At 31.6% G+C, this 19,769-nt stretch overlaps 1 protein-coding gene across 4 annotated transcripts in view; it reads left to right on the plus strand.

The window, feature by feature from the left end:
- Nucleotides 1–19,769, plus strand: part of LOC126853407 (aryl hydrocarbon receptor nuclear translocator-like protein 1) — an 83,961-nt gene that overhangs the window by 9,119 nt on the left and 55,073 nt on the right. The window contains exons 2-3 of one of the 4 annotated variants that reach the window (XM_050599119.1): nt 9,188–9,293; nt 13,131–14,152. In XM_050599119.1, the coding sequence (XP_050455076.1) occupies nt 13,944–14,152 (209 nt within the window). In that variant the 5' untranslated portion in view covers nt 9,188–9,293; nt 13,131–13,943. Of the gene's footprint in view, nt 1–9,187; nt 9,294–12,126; nt 12,143–12,649; nt 14,153–19,769 lie in introns of those variants that run through there. The other 3 variants (XM_050599120.1, XM_050599121.1, XM_050599122.1) reach the window with 3 other exon arrangements.

Genomic DNA, 19,769 nt, shown 5'->3' on the forward strand with positions numbered 1-19,769 from the left:
ATGTGGGCATGAAGTCTAAGTTAACTTATCACTTCTAAGTTAACTTGTCACTTCTTATATTTTTCTTTTTTGAGCTGCAAAATAAATTTTTATTTATAGTGCAATTTATTTAATATAATTTTACTTGATTATATTTTCTTTCGGATTTAAGATTTTACATCAGATGTGTAATGAATATTTATTTTATTTTTCTCGTTGCTCTGTTTATTTGATGTAGCTGGCTTAAGTGTATCAGATATTTGTATCCCTCTACTTAAATCTACAAAACGACCAGACCGGACATTTTTTTTTGTCTTGCGCAGACACACCTGCCGCAGGTGCAGAATCGCTAAAATAAAATATCGTATGGCAACGGCCGTATAATATCGACTAAAATCATCTTCTCAAATAGTTAATGACTCGCGTATTAATTTCACACAGATATGAGTTTACATCAACAATAATGTTAATTATAATTTTTTTTTGATGTAATACTTTTCTCAAATGCGACTTTTCAGATATATTAATAATAATTAATATAAATTTTACTCTGTATCATTAAATTCCTGATTGTCTTCCACATTATAAAAAAAACAATAATAATTTTTTTAATAAAAAAAACGCAATCAAAATTACAAATGGTTAAGTTTTCAAGTTGTAAATTGTATTTGCGTGATATTAATAGATAAAGAAAAGGTTTAGAAATATGTAGACGGATTTATTATGAAATACGTATCAAGTATTTCATTTATGCGCAAATATTATAATGCATCCTGCTATTTAATTTTTTTTTATCACGCGTGTTGTCATAGATTTCTATTATTAGCATCTATCTTTGTCACTGCAATTGCGAAGGTTTCCCATTTGTGAGTAAAATTATATGTGATTGAAAAAGTTTTATCGAGCTGCGATGCGCGCGATTGCAAATGTCATAATCTAAATAATAAATAATGTAATAGATTTAAAAATAGATTTAAGAATACGATAATGAGGACACACGCATACAAGACAGCGTTATTTTGTGAAAATGATAAAAATAGCACAAAGCAACAACCAGATCATATTGCGATCAAGTTCCACTAGAAACAAGAGAAAACATGGAATTAGCGTCTGAAGGAATAACTCGAGCATTATTCATGTATCGAATTCTGTCGAGGTAATCAAGCTAAAATATCTCGACACGCACACACACATATAATGATATATATATATATATATATATATATATATATATATATATATATATATATAATTGAAGTAGTAATTCCGAAAGACGCAAAAGCAAATAGTCTTGAGAAGTGTAATTATCTCCTAAAATAATATACATAATATGCGCTTACTCATACATGCATAAGTTGCACAAACCACCGTATTATCGGCACATAGTTCACAAATTAATCCTGACTTATATTATTTTAGATAATATTTTTTTTTACATAATTTTCAAATAATATATTTTTAGATGATATTTTGCATTTGCGGACGTATTATCGCGGGAGCCGTTACTCGAAAACTTCTGTCTTATCGTCTGACAATGAGTAAAATAAGTTTAGTTTGCAACACTGTTGCATATTCTATATAGAAAAGTCGAACCCGCGAAAGAGTTCATGCTTATCGCGTAAAAAATGAGAGTGCAACTGCGCAGCGATATCAGTTTGCTGTTTCTGTTATGAGAAAGATAAAGAGGAAGAGAGAGAGAGAGAGAGAGAGAGAGAGAGGGAGAGGGAGAGAGAGAGAGAGAAAGGGAGAGAGAGAAGATTCGAAGTGCAAAGTTATCGTCGATATCGATGCACTCCGCACACGGATTGCGAAGGTCGGAAGAACGCAACTATGTGTACGACGCGATCGCTTTTTGAAATTTCCGATAATCATTATTTACCGGATGCCATGGTCAGAGACCCGTGCATATTAGTGCGAAACACGCAATTTCAGCTATCTCTCATTCGCAAACTATTTAATATCATCGCAGTTATTGCTAATAATAACCGTTATAATCTTTTAATATTTATATTTCTTATTTTTAAATTTTCATATTTATGCACAAGACTCACTATATTTATTAATTCCTAGTTCTAGAACATTGTATTGTGTTGTTAATTTAAATATTATTAATTTAAATATTATATAGTTAAAGATTGGGATTCTCTAGACTCAATGCAACTTTCTTCCGTTACTTTGAGAGCTTACGTTATTTTTAAGAATTTTGATGACTTCACCAGAAATTGCTTCTTTTCACCACTATTTATTATTCATATTGTGATTATATGACATATCTCTTTAGTGGAACATATATTTTATTATGTGAAAATATGAAAATGATAAAATAAAACTGTAAAGTGAATTATAAAATATAAAAATTAGATATAATTATATTAAAATAGATATAAAATTATTATATTTAATTCTTCTATAGTTTTTGTCAAAAAATATTTTGAGTATAAAGTTGAAAAGTCCAATTTAACAGAATAAAAAAAAAAATTGATATTGATGTTTGCAAAAAATATCTTATCAATATTTTTTTTCTAGATAAAGCATCGGTATGTTTTTATACCACCTACAATGAGAAAAAGAACTAATATTTTGTTCGATATCGTAACTTTAACACATGAACTTATTCTTACCTTTTAGCGATTCGTTTAATTCGCGAGCATGTGCCAACGGCACGCAGAAAGGATTTGCAAGTATTTAGTCGGCAGGATCGGTCGCATGTATAATGCATGGTCGCCCGCATACGTGTATTTTATTAAAACGTTATTGGCGTATCCAGCATATCAATGCATATCGAGCGAACAAACACACGGGACTATAAAGCAAACAATTCGATACATTTCGAAGTTATATAAAAACATGGAGAAAACACAAAATTATATTACGCAGCATGGCTGTATGTATTGCAAAAATCATAGTATAGATCCAAAAATTATTTTTAGATAAATTTTTTTTATAGATATACGTTGAAAGAAATATTCAAACATTTTATTTTACGTGATTAATTATTATTAACGAATATAATTTTAATAATTATGCTTTTGTTAATTTATAATTAAACATGAATACATAGTTTGTTTTTTTTTCTTTAATTTAAAATATCTGAGAAAATATTTTATTAAATATATTGTGAAAATTGAAGAATATATATAAATGATTTTTAAAGTTGCAATTAGGCAATATTTTATTTTTCATATAATTTTGATTTTAAATTTATTAAATTTTAATTATGAAAAAGATTGCTAAGAATCTAATCAATTTTTTATTAAAAAAAGTTTGGCTATATATATATATATATATATATATATATATATATATATATATATGCATAAAATATATAATTGAGAGAAAATATGTATATTTGTATCTCTCTAAAATTTTTAAAATAGTTCTAAATGTTTCTATATAAATATCAAAAAGATAAAGGATAGAAGGATTTTGGTCTCTTTTCAATTAAAAATAATTAATATATTATCAAAAGATACATGCACAAAATATGTCTATGTATTTTTTCGTATCTGGAAAAGATATCATAATTACTTTCTCCAGTCTCGATAAACGCGAATGATAATAAACACAAGAAACGTCGGCAAAATTAAATAAATTGCTAATTCACATTGTTATCTTCGATCTTTCCGTCTGTCAAGCATTTGCTGAGAAATAACTACTTATTCACAGAAACCCGGCATTGTCTGTCTCAACAAAATTAACTTGTGTAATGTATGTCATGTCATTAATAAATCACTGGTGTCATTCATATCACAAGCTTGCGACCAATAAGCTCTCGTAATCCAGCGTGATATGAAGATGCATGACTTCTGTATCTATTGTGCCCGTACTGTATTAGGTCATCGCATGTTCTGAATATAATGTTATGGATTGTTATTACAGCGTTAATGCGACGCACGATCGGTCGGTGAAGTAATTGATGATTGTTTGCCTTGGAAATAGTATTAATTTCCTCGTAATGAAAATTGACTTGGTCACATTCTGTATTATATATTTTCATCGTAATTTCAAATACGTGTCATTTTAAACATCAAATTAGGTTTTTAATAATCTAATGTTGATACGCGCACACAATACATACACACATATTTCTTGAAAATAACTTATTAATTTTTTTTTTTATAAATGTGAAACTTAAATCACAAAATTTTCTTGCTTTCAGAACTATAATTTTAGTATACTTAATTAAATCTTAATTGTACTTTAATTGAAGAAAAACTGTTGTTCTTCTTTTAGTTAAGGATGTATGTGTCATATATCGAAACACTAACAAAAGCATTAAAATTTCATAGATTGTTCTATACTATTTCTTCTGAATATTTGTGCAAAAACATATATATATATATATATATATATATATATATATATATATATATATATAGTTATATAAACATACGAGCAACATAGCTATTTTTATATATTTGCATTACGATTATATGAAGAATTAACACTAAAAATTCGTCATCCAAAAATCTAAAAGCAATTATAGTTTGAATAAAAGTTTTTTATAAGCTCTCTCTATAAGAATTGCAATAATAATAATAAATTTATAAATTGTAAATTATAAATTATAATTTATAAATTAAATTTTTAAAAATTTTATTATAATATGATTTACTGATATGATATATAGATCATGATATATTTACAGATATAAAATGATTTTCCTATCTGCAAATTGTAAAATGATATTTGTCTTTTCAGTTTTAATAAACAGGAGATGTTTTATGCATGAAAAATATATAACATTATGAGAAAAAAGACGAAGAGAGAGAGAGAGAGAGAAAGAAAGAGAGATATTATTTTATACATAAATATATCATAGAGTAGTATATTTTATGATACGTCAAATCATATATATTTTCCGTCTTATGTTTTAGGGGCAAAGGACTCTAATTCCTGTTTTGCCTAGATCTGTAACATTTGCTCTTATGTCACGATATTTAAATATATATATATATATATGGTATCTCTCGAAGATATAAAGTTCTCTTGAACTCGCGTGTGATTATGGTTATAAGAAAGAATTTGCGTCAAAGATTAAAATAATAATTTTTGTATAATTCATTGCACGGTCCCTCACGCAAATATCTTATGATATTGATGTTGCAAATAATAAGATACGATAATAAGATACCGACATAAATCACATGAAGACTTTGGATAACATGGTTTTTTAATAAAAATATGTAGTTAATATCGAGCTTAAACCGAGCAGAGCAATTTAAATCATTCCTTATCACCATCGTCTTGTTTAAAGTACGTCATCGATATTCAAAACTGAGCGTTGAAAATTTCAAGTTAACTGCTAATGCAGTTAATTTTCTCATGAATTCTTCATGATTGTCAATTACACAGTGCCTATTATAATAAATTCAAATAGTAATAATTGGTTTATTATTGCCTTTCATTATTTAGATTTAAACGCACTGTGACATTAGGCCTCGTATCGATTTTTTTTTTAAATGAACTAAAATAGTGTGATATCAGCAGTCGAGTTTGAAATGGAGTTAGAGAATAGACGAATGGCATCCGGATGAAAAACGTAGGTAATAGGAAGTAGACGAAATCAAATTGTCCTCATAGCGTCGTTAATCCACCATCGAATCCAGAGAGAGAGAGAGAGAGAGAGAGAGAGAGAGAGAGAGGAGTCGGAAGCGACGGGTGGTCGCGCGTGTGCATCGAGACGAGCGAGTTTCGTCGTCGTCGCTGATGACCGATGACGTGTCGAACATCTTCCCGACCGGTAAAACAACAAGCCGCGCGACTGGGAACGCGGGGTTATCCTCGTGCACCTGCGGCCCACGCGTGGAACACACCCCGGGGTGTACATACGTCGTGGCTCAACCCTCCGCGACAATTCCCGAAAATCAGCCGGCCGGGATGAACAAAAGAAGTCTGATGTCTAGACGGCTGGATATTATTAACGTAGAGCGCGACGACAGGGGTTTCATTGTCTTCCTCTTGCCCCTCCTTTAACCGTTCGATATTTACATTTTTATCACGAGACTCCACTGGTTTCATTAGCACTCTATTTATGCTTTTCTATTGGGTTTTTTTAAATTTTACTTTTTTTACTGTTTATCTTACATAATATAATACACGCATTCATATACATATATATATATATATATATATATATATATATATATATTTACTTACACATATATATTTTCTTAAATGAAGAGAGAGATATATTTACAGTTATTATTAATTTTTTATAGATGAATTAGTGAATGATTAATGGGCGAGAGAATTCAAAGAGAAATTATTGAATTTATTCTTTTATTATAAAATATTATGATTATATTCTCTATCTCTGACGTCAAAAGATGCGAATATGATATCACGAGTTTTTAGTTATTACAGAGTTACAAACTCAACGGTTACACGTTTCCTAGAAAGAGTGCTCATTCATTTCATTCTTTCAATGTTATTTTTTTTCCTCAATATCTTTAAGCAGTAAAAAATCAAAATTAGAGAGGAAATAAATTACTTTTCAGATAATACAAGGAGAAAATAGGAGAGGTATGAATATATATGAATTGTATGGAATGAGATATAAATCTAAAACACGTGGTGTACGATTTACATAACAAAATAAGTAGAAATGCAGAAAAATAATGAATTAATAGTTTTTATGACATATTTGACAGACGAATTTATGTGTGTGTGTGTGTGTCAAGGCGCTAAATATATAAAATGCAGACATATTTCATGTACTTTATTCGGATTCTAAATCTTTAGAATCGAGTGTATTGTACGTATATGTTACCTCTAGCCGTCTTATCAGCGCCGTCGCGTATATACTGCGTATGCAGCGAAACTTGTGATAGTAACGCGATGTCAACGACCTGATATATCAATGCAGTCCTACCTGACGTCACTTTCTAGAGTGTAGTCATTTTGTAGCGCCCTGAAAAATTGAATAAAAACTCGAATAGAAACTTGCAGATTTCTGTTTCACCATACATTGCATATTTTTATAAAAAATTAAAAGGATATTAAAACAAATTCTAATAATATAAACGATAACGTAAGCGGAAAGATTTTCTTTCTTTCTCCGTCTCCTCTTATTCCGAATATCATGTATAATAAATATTTTATTATATATCCTTTTATTATATTTTATTAAATATACATATATTAAAGAGAATAATAATATCACCTCTAAGGGAAAAGCATTTTACTTTGTTATATTTTAATCTTGAACAAATTGTTTTCATTATTGCTTTGAGACTTATGCGCAAGAATAATGCATGATGTGCCGATGAAAATTTTTCTTGACGTTAAATTACGGTGGCTAAAGCGCCCTGAGATAATTTCATTATCCAGCTTAGTTAATTAAATACAATGCAAGAGAAATATTTTATGGCACCTTATTAATTATTAATCTCGAGACGTTGAATAATATATAATGTTATCTAAAATTGGGTCAATACTTTTTATTTAATGAAAATATATCATTTCGAAACTCAGAACATTTATGAAAATGTTCATTTTTATTCTAGTCCGTGAAAGATATTATCCCAATATATATATATACACCCACCCACACTTCTTTTTGGGGATTTATTTAAGTCTATCTTTTATCTTATATCTCTTAATTTATTTTTTCTAGGAAATATATTTGTATACACGTTTGTAAAAGATATACGTTCGCATAGTCAAACTTTTTATTCTCTACAAATATCGATCATCTCGAGGTGTAGGATCTCGATGGAGTCGATCAACCCGATAGGATTACTCCAGCATCACGAATAATATGAACATGTGTCTCTTGTGCGTTGTACGATCGGGATCACGTACGTGCTAATCTGCAGCTGTGCGATGTAACAGAGAGAGAGAGAGAGAGAGAGAGAGAGAGAGAGAGACTTGCGTGACCATGAACAAAAGACCACCCTTGATCCTGGGCAACGCCGACGCGATTGTCACGAATTAGCGCTGTTATCCGCGCGGAACGTGCAACCATTCTACGCGACGTGGTTTATCCGCGGTATGAATCGTACCTGATTTTGCCGGTTCGCCGAATGTCGGTCAGCCCGACTTTTCATACCGACGCACATTTCGACGAATCGTAAATTCAATTCGCGTTCACGCGCGTTCCGACCTGGCGAATTTTCAATCTGCATATCCATTCGCAGTTCGCCATTCATTTTAATAAAACAGATTTCACAGTTTGTTAAAGTAGAACGCGGAACAAACGAGTACGGATTGTGAGCATAGCGTATTTAATTCTTATTTACAGTAAAAGCGAGTAAAATTAGGCTTGTCACAATTTATTCTTCACATTGTTCTTTAATATGAATTAATATGGAAATAATAAATGTGAGCGTAATATGGCGTAACAGTTTCTGTATATTTCTCTCTTGTCTTTTTCGTCGACTTAAACGAAAGAAAATTTCAAAATTGGGCTCTCAAAATTGCGTCACTTCAGTTTACATTTAAATAAGCTAACATTGGGAATATTCGATGCAAGTATTTCTGATGTTACCATTCAGGTGACAACGCTATCTAATTACGATCGAGATATTCTACGGTTTTAATATCGATTATCTTATACGACCAATCACCGCAATTCTTCTCTCACTTTCGCTATTATACAATTGGCCGAGCGTACTTATTGAATCAGCTGTATGTATCGTGAGCGATCAGTTATGTCATTTAGTCGACGACGATGCATCAGTTATCGTTTTCGCATCGATTCCTCCGAGCAGAAATTACTCGCTTTTAAACGCGCTTAATCGCGATTTCGCTCAGTTTCATTATATCAATCCAATTCCAATCCATCGCACGTGTGAAAAGAATCTCGCCGAGAAATGTATCAGACGAATACTTACGAGCATACGTGCTCGAATACATATTTTGCGGTTGATGCAACTGAAGTACTTCCTCTTTATTCACTCTAATTAGTTAACATTTAAATATAGAAGATGCCTCGTCGAGCACATTCTATATAAGTGCGTATTTATTTGACATATAAAATAAAGTTGTACATTGCACTCTCTCTCTCTCTCTCTAGAGCTAAATTTATGCCATAATACACCGTATAACAAAATTTAAAGCTAAATTTCCATTAAATATATATATATATATAAGCAAAATATAATTTTTTTTAAAATTTATACACTATTTTTTTAATTTATGTAAACATTTTTTTTTGTTATGGAGCAAAATTTCTAAATTAACAAAGCATAATTTGAATGTGCAGGAAAACTTTGAAAAATGAAGGATGATGTGGACGAAGATGACTCTGGCATCTCCTCAGGCACGTCCTCTTCAGGTACGTCCGTACCTGAAAGCACCGTTTCATATGGGTAAGTCAAAATTATCGTATCTGAAATTAGCATGATAATAATTTTTTTTATTATGGTGATGTAATGAGATACGTGATGGTGTGCCAATAAAAATATATTTAAATGTAATTTTTATCCTTCGTAAAGAGATTTTTTTTATACATCGCGTTATTGTATAAATTAAAATTTCTTTTTATTGACCGTGAAATAATATTCATATCGCGAATATGTATACTTACATATCTAAATATGATGACTAATGCATCAAAAGTATTTTACGTATCAGAGAGAAAACGCTTATTGAGATTCTCCACATTGCTCACTTTTTTTATTAAGTTTGCGAGATATAAGGAAAAAAGATTTGATAAAATAATTACATATGATTGATTTACTAAGTTTGATCTTGTATGGGGATGAAGTTACACTTCAATTAGTCTTCGAATTAATTACTATTAATTTATCTAAAAAATACGCATAGATCACTATCTAATAAATCGTCGATTGCGCATAAAGCGTTACGGAATAAGTGTTGTGACTTGAAAACGTACATGAAGAATTCATGGTGAAGTTGCATTACAATGTACCAGTTTACTGTTAATCCTATTATAGCTTCTTATATGAATACAACCCTTCGCCATCGTGTTCAGTTAATTAATCAACCGTAAATGCGGCGCATTACTCTCATCTAATCGGAATTACCAGCTCGCTGGCGTAGTAGCACAGCTGAGCAAAAGGGTTTTGTTCTCCGAGTTGCTAGATGGCATCGACCATGTCAGAGCTTACGTACATAGTCCATATTTGCTGAATGCGGCTTTAGCAAAATTCACGAAAAAAAAAAATTGCTCTTTTGACCTGTGTCGTTATCAATCTTCTTTGAATAGCGAAAACATTGCAAATTCTGAGTTCTAATTTCTCAAATAAATACAGAGATATTTTACGGTTATTTAATAAGATTTTTGTCGACAATATGATGTGTCGAATTATATATCTCGTTGAAATTATTCTTTTTTTTTTTTCATGAGCGATATTAATATTAAAAATTCTTTTTCGATTATAAGAAAATTATTTCTAATATATCATTTATTATTTATTTTCTTATCCTTATCATAATATATGAATAGGACTGAATATTTCTCATACAAGTGATATATGAGATGATGTGAAAATCAAAGTAATTCTTGTCTATATGTATGTATATATTTTCTCATTAATACGGTTGTATCTGTGCACACATCGTTTCAAAATTTCCCTAAAAAACGTACGTATGTTATTTATTTAAATCTGCAGAAAACCAAAATAATAGAACCACAACGCGAAACAAATGTGTGAATAAATTACGACGACATTATGCTAATATACTTTTATTTCACCGTAGTCGGCATATGAAATTGTGCAATACGTCGAAATCGACTATATCTCTTGTTTGCGAACAAACATAAAAAAGTAACTGGGTATACCTCATGCGCGTGGTCTCCGGACTATACTGTACAATATCGCATCAAATGAATATTTGCTTTGGATGATAAGAAGAGCAAAATCGGACAATGCCATGAAAATACAAATTATTGTACACATATATTTGACATTCTCAGCGATAAATGTGTGAAATGTCACGTGGGATGAAGCCTTGTCAGATATCACGACGTGCGCGGTTAGCTCGATTATCGTTTCGAGAGTTACAGCGAATTTTATTTACACATTGTTTTTTGAAATACGAGATACAGAGAAAGATTGCATAAAATATTCGATTAAAAAAAACAACTTCAAATATCGAATCGCATTAGACGGATCGGTTATCAGGGAATTCGATGCCCCGTTTTTGGTTTACTTTTCGGAGGAAAAAATCATCGGGGTGTGCGTTCGCTGAAATATATATTGGATATAACATTTATGAGAATTTAAATTGCGCAGTATCCGTTTTCTAAACGCCGACCTTCGCAGAGTCATTCTTTGATATGACCTCTGGCTTAGCATATTATTTTTAAGAAAAAACCCAATGGTTTTTAGTATCTCTCGACATGACTTATATATCATAAGAATGTCACACAAAAAAATCTTGCAATGGCTCATCATTCGAAAGACCGAAGTCTCTTGGCGTTGAAAATAAAATTCTGCTAATAATAAAAAAAATTATTTATGACAAGTGGAAAATGAAAATAGAATTGTATATTTTTATTTTATCGTTGAATTATAATGTACTTTTTAGTACGTATAGGATTGAAAAAAAAAACAAGAATATAAAAAAATTCATTACGGGTTATATTTATTAAACTGAGTAAATAATTTTATGAATTAGATTAAGTGGATACAAGTTATATCTACGTTCTAAATTTTATATGCACTTTCAATGACGCAATACTTGGACTATCACGCATTGCTAATATTTCCATATCGTACATATCAATTAAAAACATTAATATTTTTATATTTTTCCCATATATATATATATATATATATATATATATATATATATATATATATATATATTACGCTTCTCTCAATGCAAATGCGATTTAAGTAAGAAACACATTACGCGCATTTTGAATAAAGATTCACTAACAATAAAAAAAGCCAGTGTGTTTATATATATATATATGTGTGTGTGTGTGTGTTGAGTGTACCGACTTGGCATACGAGTTTCAAAATTTCTTTCTTATCGTATAAACCGGCCGGTATGAGTGCGGCTTAATAATGTGTCGTTATCACGCCAAGCGTATATTGACGATGCGGTGAGGGAGAGGAAGGGGGTGGAAAGAGGGGAGCGACGATTGGTTGTCTCGGCAAGAGGGGAAACGTTGATTGTTCGTCGGGAGTGGGGATAGCGCTCGTCCAGCAGTATGCAGTACGCATCCGACTGTCGTGTACTGTGGGTATGCATCTAGCTTGGTAGCCAGTGTTGTTTGGACGGGCCGGGTTTTTTTCGCGCATGCGTGTTGAATGTGGGCATCAATGAAGTAGTTAATCGAATGAAATTGAGGTCCTGTGACCCCCCTCCCCCCCCCGTTTAATCCCTTTAAAAAAATTATTTGAAAAATTTCCAAATTTAATTTAAAAGCGTGAAGTAGAAAAATAATTATGCGCAATGTCATGTCAATTCATTCGTTCGTATTTAACTTCGTTTGCCGCGAAAACTGAGGTGTCCATCGCGTATACATGACCGTGAAACGTGATCGTTACGTCACGCGTCATGAAAAAAAAAAACTCGGCGACCCGTCCAACAACATATTCGCTGTGATACACACCTTTTTCTTCTCGTTCCCATATCTCCCTCTCCCTCGTTTCCCTTTCCATTCGATACCTCTCCCTCCCTCCCTCCCTCCCTCCCTCATCGCAATCGAGTTTCAGTTAGGGTAGGGTCTCGCGTAACGTCTCGCGTAACGTCTCGCGTCTCCGCCCGCTGGCAGTTTTGCGGATACTCGCGTGTGACGTGGAACGCCGTGTGGTCGTCGTCGTCGCAGTTTCCTGTGCGAAAACGTGGTCTCCTCTCGCTCGCATTTCACGCTCGCGCGATCGAACGAGAATCGGACGCGACCGTCGAAGGGTCAGGGGATTCCGCGTTATTTCAAAATTTTCGTTCACGCAGCATATATAGGCGAAAACAACTCGGCTAAAGGATAAGTATTACCGCATTCGAAATAAATTATCGCCTCGCAACATACGGCGAACATTGGAGATACTGTGTCAAGGTCATCGTCGAAGAGTTCGCGCCTTGTATCACCGCGCAGCGCTCTTTTACGAAGCGCAATTCTCTGCGCAACAACTTTGACAGACAGAGAGAGAGAGAGACAGAAATTGCGTCCAAATATCGCAGTCATATCAAGAGATTCATAACTCGTTTTTTTGTTTTTGTTTTTCAAGAGTTGTTGACGCACCAATTTGTGACGCAGTGTCAAAATCGTTGTCAACTCCCGGCGAGCAATTTGCGGATGGTAGGGAGAGCTGTAAGTGTTAGCCTATCTTGTTGACAATCACGGACTATCAAAGACCGGCGAAATTCATAGATCAGTGAAGACCGCATCGAAAAAGAACACACTAGTCTCAACTTACTTTGCAAGTTCTAGTGATACGGTGCTTGCGCATTTGTGAAAGGACACAATACCGTGTGCGTCGAAAGGAATATTTCTACTTGCGTAGAAATGACGGAAGATTCCGCGTCGGTATCTCGCTGATCGGTTAATGAAGCTCGACGATATTCACGAAACGAGAGAACTTTATCATCGCGCGAGGAAGCTCATCGAATAATAAAGCGCGATTAATCGCTGACAAATCGGCTGATTTTAATTTGTCTGGCAAACAAGTTATCGCTGCTGCTGCAACTCGTCGTGCGGTCCATCGATTACGCATCGATGTTGACGAGGCATCTTTAGATCACGCTGTCTAGATCTTCCATAATCTAGTAAACGACATTGGAACACCTACTGCAAACTGCGAGCAATATTTACCAGTGTTACCGATTGCGAGTATTCGACAAACAATAAACAACGATAACTATAAATAAAGTGTTAATAACAATCATCGTACTGTGACGTTAAAACTGCGATTAAAAAGTTGCTAAAGATCGTTTTCGACGCGATGACCAACAACAGTGGGCGAATGTACTTTATCCAAATGCAGGGATGAGAGAACTCTTTGAGAAAAAAAAAATATATATATATATATTTGTATATCTCAATGGAAAAGTGCGTCTCTTTCGTGAGATACAACATGTGGCAGCAACAACAGCAGCAGCAACAGCAGCAAGCGTACTTGAGGAGTTTGCCCTCGCAGCATCTGCAACAACAGACTCTTCACCCGGCAATCATAGGCACGGACGACCGCGTGCATCGACAACATCATCAACATCATCATCGCGCCACCATTATGGATCTGCCGGTACCAAGGTCAGCCTCGTTTTCTTATTACGAGATAAGGTCGCGGGGCGTATCAAGGTGAACGGATATATGCGGGATACGCGAATATGATAGGGATCAGCGTCTCGGATATGATAATAACAAATTCGCAGATCGCGCGAATTTCGTTAAACCGTCAACATCAATATGGTGGAATTCTTCCGCGTCTTAGCTAATCAGAATTTCCATTTTTTTCAATTATATCGCGCTTAAAAGTTGCTTCATCTTTTCTCGAAATGGAAGAATTGATCATAATTTAATTCTTCTTCTTTTTTTTTTTGGAACAAATGGATATAATAACAAATATTATAATTTTATTGGCACTTCATCTTTATAATCTTAGTATACGTATATGTAGTAAATGATAATGACCTTTTTATACTGACCCCATGATGCCACTTATATTTTATGAATCGTATTCAAATTAGAGAATATTTCAAAATCCCGAATCATTAATCTGATGACATAGTCTTTGATTAATATGAAATCAGTCTTTTTTTGGAAGGATTTTGTGATAATCCATTATTTCTTGCAAATTCTGATAATTAATGCTTTTATTCTTTCACAAAAATCAGATCTTGATAAAAATAATAAAAATTATATATATATATATATATATATATATATATATATATATATATACACACACACACACAACATATCTCATATTTATATTATCAACATTTCTTATATTAATAGAAAAAGTGCTTAATCAAAATCATTTATCATGCTTTCTCATTTTAAACTCATCAACATAATAATTAGCAACAGTATTGGATATAAATCGTGAAAAGAAAAAAAAATGATAGCAAAATCGCGTGATATTGAAGAATGATAGCAGATAGAATGTTGCGTGTTGATCACAATGTTGGCACGACGAGAGCGCAAAACTCTAACGATATTTTGTACGTATAATAACACATATATATAATACATATTTGTATGTTATGTTATATTTCTATGTGCATTGCTTTCGTCTTGATAGCAAAGTAGCGTTTTTGTATGCTGACATAACACGTAAGACATTGGCTTTTGATCTACTCGAGTATAAACATATTAAAGATGCTGTGCATATAGATAAATTTGTTCACGAATACATATTCATGTTTCAATAACCAATTATTTCACTGATATCAGACATTATGCCTTTTTTTATATGTTTTATTGTATTTTTTTTTTAATATTATCTATCACTTTTTTTAAATCATCTTTTATGATGACATAAAAAATTAATCGCATCCTCATTCTAGTGTTATTTGTTGTCTGTAATTTGCAATAATTGATATTTATATCTTTCATGCTGTAATGTACCACACTCGGCTATTTATCTGATGTGTGTAATTAAAAATTTGATATAAAAAATCAGTAGAGATAATTTATCTTCTAATAGTCTTTCATGGCAAGTATAAATAATATGACAGGATTTAATTGCCACATCGTTTATTTATTAAAAATGTTTCTTTATCATTGTGGATTAGGTGATATCATAAAGGTTGGATCTAAAATAGCCTATATCGATAAACTTCGCGTTTTATAAATATCGCGTGTGGTTATATAAGTTATTAAACAATTTAAAGTAGGAGTGCGACGTAAAAATATTAATTAAAGTTGCTACAATTGTAGATAAGTTTAAAATAAGAGTATTTATTATATTGAGATTGTTAATTTACGAGTATATATAAGTTAATCTATTACAATGGAGAAAATAGGTTTTTATTTTAAAAATTTTAAATGTAACACATATATATATATATGTTACATTTAAAATTTTTAAAATAAAAACCTATTTTCTCCATTGTAATAGATTAACTTATATATACTCGTAAATTAACAATCTCAATATAATAAATACTCTTATTTTAAACTTATCTACAATTGTAGCAACTTTAATTAATATTTTTACGTCGCACTCCTACTTTAAATTGTTTAATGGCATGGTTTCGCAAGCGATAACTTTGTGCACAAATATTAGCATTGAAAGAGTATGAGAAATCAACACGTACGTATGACACGTGATGATAGTGCTGACTATTGTAAAAATCGGCAACTGTTAAAAACGAGACTGCATGGTTAATGTGCGAAGGTAAGGACTTTATTGTTTTGAAGACTGTCTATCAGTGTTATCCAATGAAATTTTTCCACTTCAGCCTTTCTGCGCAATCTAAAAGAAATAAAGAAAGAGCTTTATTTTTTTTATATTATAAAAAAAAATTCTAGAAACACACAAATTTGTAAAAAATACATATAAAAATGTATAAACATATATATTTTTTGCACCTTGGTTGGCTTAGTCACATGAGAAAATTGATACGTCATCATAGAAATAAATAATATTTAGACGATGAACTTCCAGAATCATCGTACAGTAATTCCTGAGCATACCTCATGGACGTCTGACAAGCGATCTTGCTTTCTCGATTGTCGAACGAGACTAGCGATTCATCGCATAAATACTTACGCGATGTGATTCTGGATGATTCTGATTCCGCGGCTTGATTTGCATGGCGAATTAATTCAACTGGAGGATTTTTATGAGCAACGACATAATAATAACGTTCATGATAGTCTGCCTCGTTTGCTCTCCAGAATGTCACGCTGAAGAACCAAAAGGGGTATATAGTCGTCTTAAGTATTATATATATGGTAAGATGTACGGGGGCACTATCGCGCTGATTTATTCAATAATTGGTCGTTATGTATTCTGATAAAGGATTCAGTAGGAACTGATTATGTCCTAGAATATAAGGAAGACAATAGTGAATGATTACGAAATTACATAATTTCATGATTAACTGTCAGAAATACCTCCTACGAAAATCAAGACATAAAATAAATTTTGCAACATAACTGATATCTTGAAAAACTAGCAATTTTTGCATTTTGTGATTTAGTTAGTAATTAATTAGCCTAAATACATATTTACGATAATACATTAATTTAAAGTATTATTTATCAAGATTATTGAAATTATATTATTCTGAGGATTTATTACGATTTGAAATATTTATTTTTCTTAATTTTGACTATACTATTCATTTTTTGAAAACTTTTGCCTGTCTCTATTAGCTTTTATTCAAACATTTATTATAATTTTTTTTTATTCAAAGATTTATTATTGTTTTTTTTTTTTTTTTTGTACAAGCTACAGAGCTACTGATATAAACATTTCGCGCTACTTATCTGCAATTTATGTCACTGATCGCTATTCGTGACATACATTTGTGAGGGATATTTGCAAATCGTAGTTTGGTTTGTAAATTTAAGCCTCTCTATATTTAGGCCGCCATTCCCGTATACGTATTGGAAATAATTTCGATTGCAATGTTTATGTATGATCGCCAGTGCCTCACTTGCTTTTCCCACCTATCGATCTTTTGCAATCGATTTAATAAATATAAAATGTTGTTGCATGCTCCCGTTTGTCGCTTTATATCGATATATTGAAATCGTTGTAACAAGTGCAATCTATTATCATACATCAGTATTTTGCAAAAGTCAAGCAGAATTAAATTTCAATTTTTTCGATTTCAGAATAAATTCAATTATTCGAGAAATTTGAGCGACTTGAAAATTATTAGATATAATTAATCAACAAAACATCATACGCCGCTTTTATTTTATTTTCTTAAAAGATAAATTCTTATTTTGTTTTGAAGTTACTCATTTTCGAATAATTATCGAGCATCTACACTTTAATAGGATTCAACGCTTGAAATTAGACGTTAAATATTTAAAAATATTAATATATTTCGCGCGCTTTTTGACAATTGAGTGACATCTGGCCGCTTTCGATATCTTACAAGCCACGGTTATTAAATACATTTAACTTATAATCAGTAGACAGGCTGGTTATTCTTTTTCGCTTTACCCGTGACATTACTTGGTGCAAGACTACGCATATTCATTTCTTCGCTCGTTATATAAGTTATATCGGCACAAGAGATAAGTATCCGCTAGAAGCGCTAAGTATCCACTTGAGCTGATCCTACGTCGCTAACATTAAATCCAAGATCATATTAATTTTGGCCTTTCGTAATCCTAAATCAATCAAAGAATTCGTTTCATTTAATATACGAAACATATCTGATGTTTCTAAGAAAGAAGAATATATTTGTCTATAAAAAAGAGTGTGAAAAATATATGGAAAAATAAGAGATTTCTTTTTTATATAATGGATAGATCTTTCAAGTATTTGTTTTGTTTTGCTGTCATAAAGTCTATAATAGATAAAGACAAATATATTTTTTTATATTTGTATACACTATTTCGAAACGAGATGATTTGATGTCGTTTCGTAAATCAAAAGTATAAAGCGGAACATGTTACGCGAGACAAACAACAGATATTTATTCTTCTCTTTTATCTTCGAATGCAGTTGTCCTCATTCTGAGATATCAATCTATATAACTGTTTCAAAAACATCAATTTTTATCAGCTTACTACGAAAACAAATAACAGTGCTAAGATATCCGACTCATACAAAGGTGCAGAGTTTATAAATACAATAACTATTAAATTTTGTTGTTGTTGTAGCATGAATACGAGACGGATTAAAAAGAAGTTAACTATCAGTCAACTTTTGATAACATAATATTATGAGAATATGAATTTTGTACAATATTTCAAACACACACACACACACACACACACACACACACACACAATTAACAAATCATGAAAAGTATGATTTAGAATTTTTTTTTTATACCGTGGTCTTTCAGTGATTTGAATCACAATTTAGAACATGTCTATGAATTTGAAACAACATCTCAGAATGCTTTTCACGATACATATTTGCATATTATAAATTAAAAAAAAAAAAAAAAAATGTGCCCATGAAAGTCAGAAATGAAAGGATTAACGTTACTCCGGATAAATTGAATAGCATTCGGGGACCTTGAACAGTCGTCTTGTTTGCCGGCTACTGCTCATTCGCAATTCATTCATACTGGTCGACAGTTATTGCCTGAGCTTACATGTCGTACTATTACGGTTCGAATTCGTCAAATTTTTTGTATGGATGTGCGATCTTTGGGCTGTAGCTTCATCACGTTCAGAGGTGAAGATTGAATATAATCGTAAATTTTTCTACGCATTTAATGAGTATGGCATATACGGGGGCATCACAATAAAAATTTTTATTATCCGCGAATAATTTTTTTTTTATTTTTCTTATCTATTTCTTTTTTATTCTTCTATTTACTTATAATACACTATTTATATATACAAGATGAAAAGTCTTAGTGCGAGAATTATCATAAGAATAGAATTAATAATAATATAATTAACAAGGTATTGTTCTTTAATTAATTGTAACGAAAGTTTAAATTAGAATTTAATTTGTGATATATTATTAATAGTACATCGGGAAATATAATAGAAATATAATAGAAAAGAGAATAACTGTTATGATAGTATAAGGCAATTTATAAAAATGGTTTGTATAATTCGTATGTATTAATATATTATAATATATTATATAGTAAAAAGGAAAACATATGATTTTATTTTAGTTTCGTGCTTTTTTTTTTAGTTATCAATACGATTATTCGAACAAATATGATGTTAAAATAATGAGGAAAATCAAGTTTACTTCAATTATCTCTAG

This window comes from Cataglyphis hispanica, chromosome 12 (assembly GCF_021464435.1).
Source record: "Cataglyphis hispanica isolate Lineage 1 chromosome 12, ULB_Chis1_1.0, whole genome shotgun sequence".
Lineage (NCBI taxonomy): Eukaryota > Metazoa > Arthropoda > Insecta > Hymenoptera > Formicidae > Cataglyphis > Cataglyphis hispanica.